The sequence below is a fragment of the Triturus cristatus genome, chromosome 5_2, assembly GCF_964204655.1.
Source record: "Triturus cristatus chromosome 5_2, aTriCri1.1, whole genome shotgun sequence".
Taxonomy (NCBI): Eukaryota; Metazoa; Chordata; class Amphibia; order Caudata; family Salamandridae; genus Triturus; species Triturus cristatus.
This window is the reverse complement of record NC_140588.1, coordinates 355,528,746-355,546,518: the sequence shown is the minus strand read 5'-3', so window position 1 is coordinate 355,546,518 and position 17,773 is coordinate 355,528,746. Positions and strand designations below refer to the sequence as shown.

Genomic DNA, 17,773 nt, shown 5'->3' with positions numbered 1-17,773 from the left:
ACATTTAGGATTCAGAGAAGCAAGAAATACCGGATTGTTCTAAAAATCAAGACTAAACTGACCCAATTTACAACTCAATACAAGTTTGTATACACAGCTTCAAAAAGCAATGACACACTCCCTTAGCTTGCTGCACCATGCTCAAAATACCACTACATGCCTCTGTGCCAAGTCTGGAGCACATCTCCAGGCTTTAAGAATGAGACCAAAACACACTACTAAGTGGCAACACCTCAACCAACACACTTAAGACAATACATAAACAAATGGAGTTCCTACTTTTACTCTGCCGAAAAAGAACAGTACAGGTCTTGTCAAAAGGTAGAAACGTTTTATAGAACTGCCAAAAATACACCACAACACAAATACCTGCTCCTTCTAAAGGGTCATTTTTTTCGCATAGGGACAAGCCTTCAAAACAAGAACAGGTATGGATATATAGAACTAAGGATGATAAACACCTGGGTCTCGAAAGGCAAACCAAGTTTGATTTGGGATCCTCTGCTTTCCCTTTGCCTGGATGTTTTGAGAGCTCATTACAGTAGACTTCTGTAATATGGCAAGTACCCCATTAGAAAGAGTAAAACCATTTAGTACCCTCAGGTAGCAAATCATATTTTAAAATGGCAAGGTACTACCGTTATTCTGTTCAGACACAAGGCTGTGCTTGGCTTTCATAGCAGCCTCGAAGGTATCTACATTTTCCCTTTCATAGGCCTTCACATCTGCAGTTACACGCTCAAGGACATCATCAGGGGAGGCAGAACGGCTGCGCGCACTGCTATGAGGGCTACTTGGCTCCGAAGGCACGGACATGCCACTGTCTTCATTCTGATACCGGTATTTCTGTAAAGAGAAGATCAGGGAGACATCATTAGAAATAGAAGCAAACATGAGCTATCACTTTGAGAGATAAAAATGCACATGCCATCATGAAGAGTTAGCTTGGCAGATACCTCTTTTATTCAAAATCAAGAGGTAGTCTCAAACACTGGTGGAACAAAGGCATCTTTAACTGCTTTGAGGGAAACAACATTAAGATAAAAATACCAACACAAAATGTTGCCAAATTTACGTCTTGAAAGAAGTGTTTAAAAGAAGAGAAAAACTACTTGCATGCAATTTTAGTTCACCATCATGTGTATTTTCTTTAAATAAATCTTTGACTAGGGGTGGCATGCATTAAAACAAGGAGATTGGTAAATTTCTTATTTTTTAGAATACGTTTGCAGAGACTAACCATTTCTATTTAGTTTTTTTTTTAAACTCTCTTATGAAAAAAACTAAAAAAACAAGCATACACATACTATTGAAAAAAGAGAATTCCGACTGCTACATGCCTGTGGATGGCAAGTGTCTCAATGTCAAGGAGTCCCTGATGACAAAATACAGCTCAAGGCTTAACACCTAATCAGCCAGACCCCCAGTATGAACTCTAAGCAGGAATTACGATAACGGCCCACCTGTATGAGAAACAAATTCTGATAGAGAAATCACCATCTCTAGGGCTTTTTGTGTGGGGAAATCCCCAGGCCGATATTTCTGGTCTTTTTTCCTCCAGAAGCCCTAGTGTGACCCTCAAGCAGTAAAGATGTTTTCTTTAGTCGATTAAATTACACTGAATGACATATGCTACAATTCAACATTGTCGGAGTCTGGAGCACAAACATAAAATGTGTTCATCCTTGTAGGAAAGTAAAATATTATGTGGTGTGGTTGAGAGACTTTACCATATAATAATGTCACAATCTTTATCAGGTCCAGTTAGGTTTGTTTGAAAAACCTTAGGTCAGAGATGGGTAGTTGTGGCACACAGTAGTCCGGATGGGACAAAGAAACAAGTGTAAAGCATTTAGGAGTACCAAATAAGTTAAGAAGATGAAAATACAATAAAAATGTAACACCAATATATAAAAATAGATTTTATTTTTAACTTAAAATAGACACCGGAATGACAAAAATCTATCAAAGGAAACAGGAGGTAAGATTTTTTCAAAGAAAACCTAAACCACTGTAATTCAAAAATGCAATAAATTGTTGTAATATATTGCGATTTAGGGTTAGTCACAAACATAAGGCCTGGAAATGCGATTAGCAAGTACTTTGACTGGAAAATCCAATAGGGAGCCTGTCAGGGTGACCCAAAGGACCAGAGGGACAGTTACCTGTGTCTTGAAAACTCTCTTATCAGTTTCAGTAGCCTCCCGTTAGACCACCAAAGAAGTCAATGGTAGATGTCCTGATGCAAGGCAAACAGGATACTGCGGATGTGGTTGCTGTGAAGTATTGTGAGAAAGTGCCTCTTTTGACATGGTTAGCCCCCACTTTTTGCCTGGAAAATTATATGGTATTGATTGTAGTGCACAGGGTCCCTGTTAAACAGGTCACATGTGCCAGGGCTTCTTCCCTAAAAACTGTTCCACAATTGACCCTAATACTGTAGGGACATATTGGACCATGCTGATATGTCCACATCTGTGATACAGTGCACCCTGCCTTAGGGGTGGAAAGGCCTGCTAGAGGGGTGACCTACCTACATCTTAGGCAGTGCTAGTTGGCATGGCACACAAGCAGTGTGCCATGTCGACTGTCATTTTTGTCAGCACCAGACCATGCATGCTGCAGTGGCAGTCTACATGGCCTAAGTGAGTGGTCCCTAGGGGACTCTTTTCAGTCCCAATGCCCTAGGTACACATGTATCTTTTACTAAGGACTTACAGGGGACTGAAGGACCAATTGTGAATCCGTTTTAGGGAAAGAACACTAGTACTGGGAACCTGGACAGCAGGGACCCAGTACTCTACAGTCAAAGTTGAATAAAAACCCAGGCAAAAAGAGGGAGGTTACTTCTACAGAAACCCATTTTCTCACAGTACATTTTCAGAATTCCCAATTCAAGGCATCTAGCACACGTAAGCAAGAGAGACTTGTTTTTTAAATTTCCTATGATACTTAAGTGTGCTTCATATATCCAAAAAGATTTTATAGCATTCAATTTCCATTACAATTATGTACCAAAGTCCCACAACAAGTGCTTCAGTCCACGAATAACATTTAACTTACAGGCCATATGTACATATTGTACCATATACTACGGGTGTAGCAGTAAGTTAACTTATGTCAATTGGGTGTGTATCAATTATACTCAATGCAGCAGCAATGGGAGGTCCCAGGCCCAGCTCTCACATTGCTGCTGCATCGCCTTTGCTCTGCATACTGGTCTCCCTTGTTGCGTTTTTTCCACCACTGCTTTTCTTTGGATTCCCTCGTTTTGCTTCTGCTTTTCTCGTTTCCCTCGTTTTTATTCACTGCTTTTATGTCTTCCTCATTTTTCTTCACTACTTTTCTCGTTTCCCTCGTTTTTGCCTCCCTTTTCTTCACCCCTGCGCCCCTTGGGTACTCGTTCCAGCCTGCTGCCCATTTTTCCGCCCACTGCGTCCGTCCATCGCCTCCAAACACCCCTCCCTCCTCCCAGGAGCTACTAACAGAGGCGCCAGAGGCAAGCCCGTCTGCGCCTGGAGAGCACCCAATGCCAGGACCCTTGGTTCCCGAAACATCCAGATATAACGACACCGCCTTCTTCATCCTGATTACCAGATGACGAAGGAACACTGCTGCCACGCCACACAGCACTCTACTGTAGGACTGTTCTCCTGCGCCAGATGCACCTTCTGCTGCACCAGCAAGCCCACAGTCACGCCACACAGCACCATGCCAACCTCTCACCACAGCATGGCAAAGCAACATACCAACTCCTCTGCCTACTCCTCCACACACACACTCGCTGCGCAAGGACTCCACCAACCTTTGGGACCTCAGCACCACCCTCATAACAGACATCCTATTCCTCACCAAACACCTGTCTCAACCCCACATCCGCCCAGACATTGTCACAGCGATCTCCAATGGATATAAAATCACTCACCAGACCACACCAACAAGCCAGGAAGAGGAACAGCCATAATCCACGAAGAGCTCATACAGTGCACCACCTCCACCAACAACATCACCACCTCAAATCTAAGCTCCGCACGGACAATAAGACTTTCATTAGAGGCTCTCTAGCATACCGACCACCGGGCACACTCCAGCTTCAGTAACACCATTGCAGACTTCATTGGGCCCCTAAGCTTACACTCCAAGGACTGCATCTTCCTTGGAGACCTACATTTCCACATCAATGACCCAAACGACAACACCACCACCACCACACATCTCCTTGACAGTATGAGGTAGCCTTGGTCTGACCCAGATTGTCCACGACCCTACGCACACCGCAAGACACGCTAGACGCCAATTTCACCTCCAGCAGTAACGTCAAATAGAGTCACATCACCGAACTCATGTGGACCGATCACTCAATCATCCACTTCAGCATCTCCACACCCGGCACCGCAACCCCCAAGACAACCAGCGAGCGTGGAGTAAAATTTCATAGGTACAAACTGGACAGACTCCCTCAACACCTCCAACCCTGCCACCACCACCGACCTTGAACAGGGAGTATAGAATTTCAACACCTGGGTCACCAATTGCGGCAACAGCATCGCACCCATCAAGGGCAAGATTACAAGATTGCAACCATATACAGAAACTTTGAACCCTAACCTACACCTACAGACTTCATCAACTGGGAAGCCACAACCAACACCAACCACAGACTGACCACCTGGAACCTCCTCTCCACCCAGGACACTACCTCTACCATAAAATCCATCCACTTGGGAGGTCCCACAGACCCTTGTCCACACCACATCTTCAATTTCAGAAACCAAAGGATCAGCCAGGAACTCACCACTCTATTCAATCCTTTCATCACCACCGCAAGATTTCCCAATGCTTGGAAACACGCCGAAGTCAAACCACTACTCAAAAGCCTCCCACAGACTCCAGTGTACTCAGAAACACCAGGTCAATCTCCCTTCTCCCATTCCCAGCAACTGGTAAATATAATTAACAAGCAACTCAACATACCTGGAGCAGCACCAGCTACTCATTGCTTCCCAATCCGGCTTCCACAGCAATCACAGCAGCGAGACAACCCTGAAAGCCCCCACCGACAACATCAGATCCCTCCGCGACTGAGCGGAAACAGCAGCCCTGATCCTCCTTGACCTCTTGACAGCCTTTGAAACCGTCACACTACACACTAATCAAAAGGCTACACCACACCAGCATCCAAAGGGATACAGTCAAATGGACCACCTATCCTCACTGGAAGAACCTAGAGAATCCACCTGCCTCCTTTCACCTCCGAACCTGAAGATATCACCTGTGGTGTACCCCAAGGATCATCCCTCAGCCCCATGCTTTTCAACGCATATATGTCCCCGCTAGCCAACATCGTCAGATCCACCGGTCTCAACATCATCTACTATGCAGATGACACCCAACTCATCCTCTCTCTCACCGACAATTCCACCACCACCAAAACCTACTTCCATAGATGTATGACAAGCATTGCCAACTCGGTGAAAGCCAACAGCCTGCAGCTAAACACAGACAAGACTGACACTCTAATCTTCGGCAAGAGCAGCAACACATGGACCATCTCCTGGAACTAGGAACTGCACCCACTCCCTCTGAATATGCTAGAAGCCTAATAATCATCATTAACAACAAGCTCACTATGAAATCATAGATCAACGCCGTCTCCTCCAACTGGCTACCACTGCACTTGAGACGCACGTGACACAGGCAGTCCACCAGCCAGCTGGACTACGGCAATACCCTCCACGTAGGAATTGCTGCACACCTCCTACAAAGACTTCAGACCTCGCAGAATGCTGCAACCAGCCTCATCCACAGACTGCCCAGACGATCCCACATCACACTGGCTGCCGGTGCAGAAGAGATGCCTATTCAAGCTGCTGACCCATGCACACAAAGCTCTACGCAACCAAGGATCTGCCTGCATTAACCACCGCCTAAAATTCTACCAACCGTCAAGAAGACTACGCCCTGCCTCCCTATCACTTGCCCATGCTCCTCGCATCCACCTATGCAGAAGCGGAGGACAATACTTCTCCTAGCTAGCAGCAAAAACCTGAACAGCCTCCCCATGGACCTCGGAACCATCACATCACTTCCGGAATTCCGCAGCTCCCTCAAGACCATGCGGTTAGACATAGCCACAGAGACCTGTAAGAGCCTGGCTAATCTTGCGAGTGATTAGCTGTGCTTTATAAATCAGATTTAGTTTATTGACCAACAAAAAATGACAACAACAAGAAAAACAATAGAAAGTGCTGCTGATATAGGCAAATTTATATATAAATTAAAAAAAGAAAATGCTAAGCATTCTAAATATGTTTAAGGAACCCTGCCCCCTTCTTCCCCTCCGCAGTGAGAGTACAGATATTAATACGTTTATGAACAGCAAAGATTCTCCCATGCTGGAAAAACAGTCTAGTAACTCAGCCACACTTGAGGCTTTACATACAAACCAAGCAATAACCATGCTTGCACCAGAAAACACCACTGGGATGGCACTGCCACTAACCTGTCCTCACTCTGTACTTTGCACATGAGAAACGCTATAATGAACCATCACACGTTCATCATAAAAAGCAATTTCCCCCATTGCACCAACTCCTAAAAGGCACCTTTGTTTAACAAGCCTAATATGGTACTCAATGCCCTTTCCACTACATTCTTCTCTATGTTGTTTGAAACGTCAAACTCAATAACGCCAACCTCTCCAATGGCTCCTGTTTTCACAACTGGTTTATAACGGTTGCCTCAGAAACATACACTTCTTGCCCTGAAAATAAAACAGCCCATCCACAATAAAAGTCAATGCACTTGTTCTGGCTTAGTCTTCCTCCTGTTGTTTCCTTAGTCAGGCACATATGAAGCTGAATCACTCACACTACATCATCTCCCTTAAGTTCTAAGGCATCCATGCTTCACTGGAAGCTCTCCATATCAACCACTCTCCAACTCAAAATGTTGCTATCCCCGGCCAAGGAAATCTAAAACCAGCATGCTCGCTTACATTCACAAATGAGTCAAATGATTTAACACAATGAAATCTACAATCTTTTTTTTGATTCCATCATGTTAGATGCGGGAGACTTCTTGCAAACACTGTCTGCTGTATGCAGACCCACACCTGACAACAATTTATAACCACGTAAATTCTTATTCAAATAAACTTTGGCAACCATTTCCATCATTTATGGCGAAAATCACTAACATCTGTGCATCCAAGCCGAACTCCTGCTTGCTTTCAATCATCTCTATCTACTATGTTTCTGTCAGCAATCCCTCAAACCTAGCCTACATATTCCGGTTCTAATAATTAATTATATCCCCATTGGACTACTTAACATCAGCCCCTTCATCCTCATTAAGTTATCAAACATGTATTCCAACTAGTCACTACTCAATATCATTTATCCCTAATATTTCAAAACCGCCTGGACATTCCCTGCTCAAAAAGCTTGCATCCAACCACGTCACTCTCTCTAACAATTGTCCCGTTTTCCTTTTTCTGTCGTTTTCAAGATGCTCAAATCAGTAATTTCCATTTCAGCGAACCTCTACCTTTCCTAATAAAATATTTTCAACACCATCCAGTAAGGGTTTTACAGATTATGCTTTCCTAATATCATGCTCCTCCCTGGATCCAAAGTCCTCATTGCTCGTCATCAAAAACATCCATTCTAAATTCCCATTAACCCAAACTTATCCCCAGTTTCCTGGAGACGGCTAAGCCACTGAGTTCTAGGTTACTCTCCCTGATAATCACTGTATCCAAATTGCAGAGTTCATATTCAGTTTATCTAATTGTTTGTGTGCAGTATCCTGGTTCTCCCTCAGCTCCCCGGCCAGTGGCCTCACACTAGTGTTGTACAAATTTCAGTATTATGTGCTTAACCTATTTTAGCTCTAGATTACTTCTTTACTCTGTTTCTGCTACTAACCATCTGTCAACACAAATTTTCGCACTCTTAGTCTAGTACCTCCATGCAAACTGACAGCCTGTGTACGAAAGTGGATTTTTTTTGCAGTAACACCTCCCCAAATCCCTCCCACACTTGCCAGATGTCTGATGCACTTTGACTGAGTGTGCACTGGGTCCCTGCCAATCAGGTTCCCATAACCTGTGTTCTTTCCACAACTGGCACACCTCTGGCACGCATGCAAGTCCCTTGTAAAAAGTACCAGTGGTACCAAGGACCTTGTGACCAGAGACAGTCCCTCAGGGCTGCAGCATGTATTGTGCCACCCTTAAGGACTCCACATCCAACACATACGCACTGCCATCGCCAGCTATGTGTTGTGGTGTGGATAAACTAAAAGAGTTGACATGGCACACCTTCCTGGGTGCCATGCCTACACACAACTGACTGTTACAGAGGTATGTTACCCCTCTGGCAGATCTACAGTCCTAAGGCAGGGTGCACTATACCACAAGTGAGGGCATAACTGCATGAGCAGTATGACCCTACAGTGTCTGAGTCCATTCTTGGGCACTGTAAGTTAAATTGAGCCATTTTGAGTGCATGGGTTGGGAGTCAACATGAACTCCACATTTCCATGATGGCTTTACTGAAGTGAGAGAAGTTTGGTATCAAACTTCTCAGCATAATAAACCCACACTGATGCCAGTGTTGGATATATTATAAAATGCACTCAGAGGACATCTTAGAGATGCCCACTGAAAAATAACCACCGGTTAGTGAATCGGCCGATTGGTCCCTGCCAGCCACCCACTTTCAGACAGTTTTTGGCCTCATGGGGTGAGAGCCGTTGTGTCCTCGGAGGTCAGGAACAAAGCCTGCTTTGGGTGGATGTGCTTCACACCACCACCTTGTAGAAACAGCAGCACTTGGCGGTGAGCCTCAAAGGCTCTCAACCTTGTATTATGGTGATTTGGCAGCTTCAAAAAGCTGAGATGCCCATCCCTCTCCCCAGCCCCACTTTTTGGCGGCAGGACAGGCGGGAAAATTAGTAATCAGAGTAGGAGTGTCCACCTCACCCTAGCACACCCCTAGGGTCGCCAGGAGCTGCGGTAAACCACTCTCCTGCAAAATTCTCCATCTTGCTTTGGCAGATAGGCCAATAGGAACAGGGATGTGCCCCACTTGCCAAAGGGAGTGTTGTGTGTAGATTTAGATTCCGTATATAGGTTTCCCGATTTATGCCCTTATATAGGTACAATTCATATTGCCCTTATTTAGGCATAGAAAATACAGCCCTTATTTAGGCATTGTCCATGCTAACCAAATACAGGCATGGTCTCCTACATCCGTCAATCCACGTCACAACGAGTTCTTGGAAAACCAGACTCTTAAGCCTTTAGGAATTTCCCTTGCTTGGATATTGATTTCTCCAAAAACTCATTTAGTATGCATGAATGAATATGCTACTTACCAGTATGCATCTGTTCTTGGCATGTAGGGCTGCTGACATTCATATCTGTGCATAGATCGCCGCCTAGTGTTGGGTCCGGATGTTTGCACGTTGTTGTCCTGGAAGAGTCTTCGAAGTATCCTGGGATAGGTGACTCCTCCCCTGGACTACAGTGCGCATGGGCATCCTCTCCATCCTCAGATTGTTTTTCGCCATTGTGGCAGTGATGGAGTAGATACAGAAAGTGATGACCATGCTTGCAGTAATTCTGAGAGCTGCAGCTGCGACAGGCGCCGGGGAGGAGGGAGGGCGATATGAATGTCAGCAGCCCTACATGCCAAGAACAGATGCATACTGGTAAGTAGCATATTCAGTTCGAGGCATGTGGGCTGCTGAATTCATATCTGTGCATAGAATACATAGCAGTACCCTCTATTGGCGGCGGCTACCCGTGCCAGCTGCAGTGGTCTGAAAAAGTGTTTTGAGAACAGCCTGTCCTACAGCTGCCTGCTGTTTTGACTGCACATCTACGCAATAGTGTTTTGTAAATGTGTGTGTAGTGGACCATGTGGCTGCTCTGCATATATCATGCAGGGGAATATTTCCTAGGAAGGCCATGGAAGCCCCTAACTTACGTGTTGAGTGGGCTCGTGGTGGAATAGTTAATGTGCGTTTTGCTTTTTGATAACAGATTTGAATACACTTAACTATCCATCTGGCTATCCCTGCTTTGGAGATGGCGTTACCTTTGTGGTGTGGGGCAAAGGCAACGAACAGTTGTTTTGTCTTCCTGAAGGGTTTAGTCCTATCTATGTAGTACATGAGGGCCCTCCGCACGTCTAGTGTATGTAGTGCCCTTTCTGCAACAGTTTGTGGGTTTTGGAAGAAAACTGGCAGTTCAATAGTCTGATTCATGTGGAACTGCGATATTACTTTGGGCATGAATTTGGGGTTGGTACGTAGTACGACCCTGTTGGTGTGAACCTGTATAAATGGCTCTTGAACAGTTAGTGCCTGGAGTTCACTAACTCTTCTTAGGGAAGTGATCGCTACTAGGAAAGCTACTTTCCAGGTGAGGAATTGAATCTCGCATGAGTGTAGAGGTTCCAAGGGTGGACCCATCAGGCGTGTGAGGACCAAGTTGAGGTTCCACATTGGAGCCGGTGGGTGGCTTGGTGGAATGACTCGTTTGAGTCCTTCCAAGAATGCTTTGATGGCAGGCACTCTGAATAGAGAGAGGTGCTGCCTGGTTTGCAGATAGGCTGAGATTGCGGTCAAATGGACACGTATAGAGGTATACGCCAGATTGCATCGATATAGGTGTAAGAGATAACAGATGATGTTTTGGATGGATGCGTCCAGCGGGTTGATGTCATTATTACCGCAATAAATGACAAACCTTTTCCATTTGGCTGCATAGCAAGCTCTGGTAGTGGGTCTCCTGGCCTCCTTGATGATGTCCATACAGTCAGGTGGCAGGTTGAGATAGCCAAACTCTAGGACTTCAGGAGCCAGATCGCCAGATTCAGCTGTTGCGGATCTGGGTGCTGAACCTCTCCATGGTTCTGCGTCAAATGCGCGGGTTTGATCCGCAGCCTTTGATGCGGCACCACGGAAAGTTCGAGGAAGGTGGTGTACCACGGCTGGCGTGCCCACGTGGGAGCAACTAGGACGAGTGTTAGGGAGTGTTGTCGGAGTTTGCGGGCCACTAGCGGTATCAATGGCGCTGGGGGAAAAGCGTACGCAAATCTGCCGGACCAGTTCATCCATATCGCATTGCCCTGCGACTGCGGATGTGGGAATCTGGCGGCGAAGCTTTGGCATTTTGCGTTTTCGCTTGTCGCGAATAGGTCTATCTCCGGATGACCCCACTGCTGGAAGTACGGTTGGAGTACTGATGGGTGTAACTCCCACTCGTGCATCTGGTGGCTGTGTCTGCTGAGCAGATCCGCCATCTGGTTGTCCTTGCCAGGGAGGTGTTCCGCCATGAGGAACATGTTCCTTTGAATGGCCCACTTCCACATGCTCTGAGCCAGATGAGACAACTGTGGAGAGTGTGTTCCTCCCTGTTTCTGTATGTAGTACATTGCGGTCATGTTGTCCGTCCGGATCAACACGACCTTGTTGCATAGATGTACTTTGAATGCCTTCATGGCTAGGAAGATTGCCATTAATTCCAGAAGGTTGATGTGCAACTTCTTTTGTTGTGTTGTCCATAGTCCTTGCACTGTGTAGTGGAGTACATGAGCTCCCCATCCCTGGAGAGACGCGTCCGCTGTCAGTACTATCTGTGGGACAGGCTCTTGGAATGGTCGGCCCTTGCAAAGGTTTTGTGGATTCCACCAATGCAGAGAGTTGTATGCCCGACCGCTCACCAACACTAGGTCCTTTAACTGTCCTTGAGCCTGATTCCACTGACGTGCTAGGCACTCCTGAAGTGGGCGCATATGTAATCTCGCGTGCGGGACTATGAAGATGCAGGAGGCCATCATGCCTATCAACTGCATAAACACTCGCGCTGGAAGTGAGTGATTGGGTTTGAACTTGGAGATCAGCAGTTGTATGCTGTTGATCCTCACTAAATTTGGCTGAGCGGTGGCCGCCAGAGTGTTTATAGTCGCACCTAGGTACTGTTGTACGTGTGCGGGCTGGAGATGGGACTTTGTATAATTTAGTGAGAATCCCAGACTGTGAAGAAGGTGAATGGTGCGGGACATGTGGCTTGCACATTGCTGGGCTGACTTCGCTTGAACGAGCCAGTCGTCTAGGTAGGGGTAGACGTGTATATGCTGCCTCCGTAGATGTGCTGCCACCGTAGCTAGGCACTTCGTGAAAACCCTGGGCGCTGTTGTCACGCCGAAGGGAAGGACTTTGAACTGATAGTGCTGCCCCTGAACAGTGAACCTGAGGTATTTTTTGTGTGAGGGGTGGATGGGTATGTGAAAGTACGCATCCTTGAGGTCCAGTGTGGCTAGGAAGTCTCCCTGCTTGAGAAGCGGAAGGACTTGCTGTAGAGTGAGCATGTGAAAGTGCTCTGAAAGAATGTACTGGTTCAGGGGTCTCAGGTCTAATATAGGTCTGAGCGACCCGTCCTTTTTTGGAATTAAGAAGTAGAGGGAGTACACTCCCGCACCCTGCTCGTGGATGGGTACGACCTCTATAGCGCCTTTTAGAAGCATACTTTGCACTTCTTGCTGTAAGAGCGTTAAGTGCTCTGAGGACATAGGACGGCTTCTTGGTGGTATTGTGGGTGGAGTGGAGGTTAACTCCAGACAGTAACCGTATTTTACAATCTCTTTGACCCACCTGTCCGTGGTGATGGAATTCCACGTGGACAGGAACCTTTGTAGCCTTCCCCCGACAGGTGTTATGTGGTCGGGAGGAAGGGAGAGGGCGTCACTGCTTGTTCTTGGGGGAGGACCTGGTGTTTCCGTAGCCGCGTCCTCTGCCCTTTGTGCTGGAGCCACGATATCCACCTCGGGTGTTTTTATCATAGGTGGTCTGTGTATTGCCTTTGTTATATGTTTGTTGTGACCCCTGTCCTCTACCTGCTCCCTTGTTTCCGGGGCGACGAAAGGAGCCGCTCCGAAAGGACTGAGTTTGTAGGGCGCCCATGGACTTTGCAGTGTCCGTGTCCTTTTTTATCTTTTCGAGGGTGGTGTCAACCTCTGGCCCGAATAAATAGTCGGGGTTGACGGGCTGGTTCAGTATATTGTTTTGTACCTCAGGCTTGAACCCTGAGATCCGCAGCCAGGCATGTCGTCGCAGCATGACGCTTGTGTTTATGGCTCTGGCAGCCGTGTCTGCAGCATCTAGTGCGCATTTGATGGAAGCGTTCGTTAGTAGCTGTCCTTCTCTGATGAGCATTTCTGCGCCTTCCTTGAACTGGTCAGGGAGATGTTGGAATATTTGCTCCAGTGTGTCATAGTGCGCTCTATCATAGCGAGCAAGGAGCGCTTGAGTGTTGGCTATGCGCCATATGTTGGCAGCTTGGGCGGCAACTCGCTTGCCAGAGGTTTCTAACACCTTGGACTCTTTGTCCGGGGGAGGAGCGTCACCTGTCGTTTGCGAGTGTGCCCTCTTGCGTGCATTCGCTACGACGATGGAGTCGAGTGGTAATTGTCCTCTGATGTAAGTAGGATCCCCAGGTGCTGATCTGTATTTTTTATCAATCCTGGGGTTTATCACTCGTGCCCTGGTGGGTTCTTTGAAAATGTCCTTGGCTGGTTTGAGGACCCCCTTCAACATTGGCAGAGTCTTTACATGTCTTTCTGAGGATGCAAAGGTGTCCATTAGAAAGTCATCTTCGATGGTATCAGAGTGAAGCTGTACCCCATGGTTATTTGCAGCACGTTCAATAAGAGCGTTGAACGCCGCAGTATCCTCCGTAGGAGATGTTTTTGCCCCATAGAGTTGTTGGTCCTGTGCATCGAGAGGTGCACTGGGGTCTGCAGGGTCGCCCCAAGTTTGATCAGGGTCCTGCTGGTCATCAGGGTCCGTGTCTACATGGTAGGGGACTTGGTCATCCATGTAGTCCTCCAATGCATCCGTATCGGAGCGTGTGGGGGAGAAACGGTGTGGATCCTGGTAGGATGAATGGAAGGGTTCATAAAGGAGAGGTTCCGATTCTGCAGGCAACTTCCTTTTTAGTGGGATCCTGAAAGGGTCCAACGGCGGCTCCGAAGTTATCCTTCGGTCGTGGAGAATCATCCTGCCAGTGTCGGCGTCGATGATACGTGCCGGAGACGTCTCAGCAGGTGTGACCGTAGGTTGGGTGACCCGTGTCCTGAGTTGGAACATTTTTGGGATTGTCGACGGAGGCAAGCCGAAGGTAATGTTGGCCGGCACCGAAGAGGCTGCTGGAGCTCCGATCGAACCGGAACCCAACGTGTCCTGGAGGACAGCTGTGGTTTTGCTGCCTTGCGTCGCACCAGGTCGTACTTGGGGCGCCTTCGAGGCTTTGGCACCGGCCAGGCTTGTAGAGGCGGCCGTGGATTTTTTCGACGCCGGCGGTTCATCGAGTCGAGGTGCAGAGATCACCGTCGAAGTCTTCGATACCTGAGGCTTAGGTGTCGGCGAGGGAGCGATGCGAGACACAGCAGGCGGTACGGCCCTTGGTGTCGTTGGTGCCGGTAGCCGAGCAGGTTTGTCGGTGCCGATGGCTTTTTTCCGGTTGTCGACTCCAACGTCGCCCGCTTCAAGTTCGGCACCGAAGTCCCTCTTGGTGCGGTCGGTGCCGACGCGGTGCGCTGGCGTCGAAGGCCTCGATCCGACCAGCGCCACTTTCAGTTTCGGTTTCGGTGGAACCGGAGCAGCTTTCGGTTTCGGTTTTGTGGTAGGGAAACCAGCCTGTTTATGTAGTAATGGCTGCCGCTGAACGTCCGAGGCCGGGCCCGAGGGCGGGGCCGAAGAACTGCGGGATGGGTCTCGGGTAAGGCCCGAAGGCGATCCCTCGACCGGAGCCATAGGCTGTGGCACTGGTGTTTCAACGGTTTGAACAGGTAGGCCTTGTTCATCATTGGAGCTACTCTCTTCGGCCCCTAAGGCCTCCTCGTCGTCTCCTACCTCGGTGTCGTCTTCACCTCTGTGGAAGAGTGACTCGTCTACCTCGTCCGATCCGGGTTCGTGTTCGGAAACGGGACTGGAGGGCAAGACTTCTAATTCCTCGACGTCTTCGGCCTCGTCGAAGATGTCTGTTGGGGCCGGTGCCGCGTGCTGCGCCTCGAGTCTCGCCGCTCGTCGATTCCGCAGAGTCTTCTTGGAACGGAACCGGGCACAGGCCATGCATGTCGATTCGTCGTGGTCCGGCGAAAGGCATTTGTTGCACACCGGATGGACGTCTATGTGTGGGTACTTCGCATTGCATACCGGACACCTTTTGATTAGCGTCCTCGATTCCATCGTCGAAGTAGTCGATGGACAGGTAAATGCGAAAAAAGTCGGTGCTGAAAGTTAGTAAACTAACAGGATTGTATCGAAACCCGATCGATAAACAGTACCGACGCAAACTAAAGGCCTTTTGGCCTCGAAAAAATATTTTCCTAACTTGAGCTAAGATACCACATCCGAACCCAATGGCGGAAAAAAACAATCTGAGGATGGAGAGGATGCCCATGCGCACTGTAGTCCAGGGGAGGAGTCACCTATCCCAGGATACTTCGAAGACTCTTCCAGGACAACAACGTGCAAACATCCGGACCCAACACTAGGCGGCGATCTATGCACAGATATGAATTCAGCAGCCCACATGCCTCGAACCATCTATTCCTTAGGGGTTCATTCATGACGTTCTGATGTCCGACTTTTATGTCAATACAGGCATTCCTAAACACCTTCAAAGTATAAATATACCTGCACTTGCCCTGGCAAATCACGGATCCGGTACGGTCTAGTTTGACTGCCTGCTTGCGGTTCGCCACAGCAAGTTCGGAAGGAGATCGAGTTCCCGCCTGATGCACTGACCAGACACTGTCACCCTCCTCGCAGAGAATCCAGCTCCAGTGTTTCTGACTCCCCTTGCGGGGTGTTAGAATGTGTGAGGTTGGAATTTCTTTCCGGGACTCGATGTCTAAGGTATGGAGCAGACTAGAACTTAGAGAAACTTTTGGCAACTCTTGGAAAAACTAAAACTATAGCTAGCTATACTTTAGAAAACAGTACCTACTTCTTACCTCGTACTACACTTAAGTTAGGTACACTGGGGTATAACTATTTAGAAGCATCAGATGAGTATTCACATTTTAGCCTGTGTTATTTATGTATGTATTTTATGAATTTATGTCATAGCTACAAACCATGCTATTGCAGTATTATTTCATCTTACTACTAACTCTGTACGTATTGTACTTCGCATCCTGTCTTACGATTGTAGCAGTTCATATCTCTTGCATGAGAAATAAGACTGTTCAATAAACCCTTTATTGAAACGCTCGTCTCTCTATTTCTGTGCAACTCTGTAGAAACTAAGCATGCACGATTGAAACTTATCTATTGTTTCCACGGTTCTGAGATTGTTCCGACTCTAAGGGAAACAAAGTTGTCAGTTTTATGCGGTTGTCAGAAACTAATACCTTCTTGTATATTCGAGAAGTTGCTAGTGACCTCTGAGTTAGCTGGCACACACAAGTAATTAAGTTTAATGTACTCGATAGAGACATACTTACCTCAGTCCTATGTCAAAACTATAGTGTATATTATTCCAATGCGCAGAGCCTACCAGGGATATAGGAACTACACTACATGGCGCCCAACGGTTTGGTAAGGCACTAATTTAACGCTAGATACTGAAGTAACTCAGTCGTGCTTTTCTCAGAGACCCCTACTCATAATACTCCATAAGACGTCTGGAGTGGGTAGGGATAATATTCGCCATGGCTGAGTAGGACAAAAGTCCTATGTATTAGCTGTTTGGTTTGTTCAACGTTGAAGGATACAGTGTGCCAAAATATTGTGCACCTTATCTATGTTCCCTTGAAACTTGCTCTGCATTTTTCATTTCAACATGTCCAATAGCGACACAAACACCGTGATCGGTGAGGCTGTAGCCGACCAAGTCGCAGCAGCTTTTAATCGTACAGGTTTCCAAGAAACCGACGAGGATGCTATAATCATCCCTCCAAATTTAAGAAGAGCCATCACTCTAAAACGTACAAAACATGGCCTAACACCAAGAGGTGGTAGAGCAGTTTTTGTAATAGAGGCACATGAATCTCACCAGACAGAGGTATTCTACTCATGGATTACATTCCCAGAATCAAATCCAGTAACACATTTGTTTCACTTCTTCAAAGAAGATGAACCACCTGAGGAATATATTCCTTTCGAGGATATTGAATTTCCACTCACATACCAGGAGCGTGATCTCTGGTTTAAAGGCGCCCTAAAACATTGCAATCACATTACCAGTCTCGGTCCACTAGGTAGACCAGGAGCAACATAGCCGATTTTAGCCAACTACACACCTCATCCTGACATTGAAGAAATGTCAGACGTAGAATTACTTGCTCAACTTATGGAGTTAATCAAAATCTACAGACAATTAGTTCAATATGTCATGCGGACTTTCACAGTGCAACCCCATTAACCATTCAAAATCTAGCCCCTCATCAGGGGAATACACTAAAAATTACTCCACAGACTACACGCAGTCATGGGTAAAATGCCAACAAATCTTGAACAAATTCCATTCTAAATAGCTCAAAAAATTACTCAAATCGAAGCAGTATTTCCTAATACTAGCCCTTATGAGAAACACAGAATTCTAACAATCTGTTTACCAATGGGGATCACACCACATCTGGAAGGCTGCACCGCTTGGGGCACAGTCTATGCTGCAATCTTCACAAAAACACATGGTGTTCCATCTACGGCGGTAATACCTGATGTCCTGGAACAGATTCAAAACAAATACAGG

At 47.0% G+C, this 17,773-nt stretch overlaps 1 protein-coding gene across 16 annotated transcripts in view; it reads right to left on the bottom strand.

Moving 5' to 3' along the window:
* PRP4K (pre-mRNA processing factor kinase PRP4K) overlaps nucleotides 1-17,773 on the bottom strand; it is a 632,535-nt gene that overhangs the window by 405,996 nt on the left and 208,766 nt on the right. For all 16 annotated transcript variants that reach the window (XR_014962111.1, XR_014962103.1, XR_014962108.1 and 13 more), the window contains exon 6: nucleotides 639-846. Coding sequence is in view for 1 of the 16 variants with exons in the window: in XM_085607184.1 (XP_085463310.1) it covers nucleotides 639-846 (208 nt within the window). In the remaining 15 variants the exon portion in view is untranslated. The remainder of the gene's footprint in view (nucleotides 1-638; nucleotides 847-17,773) is intronic.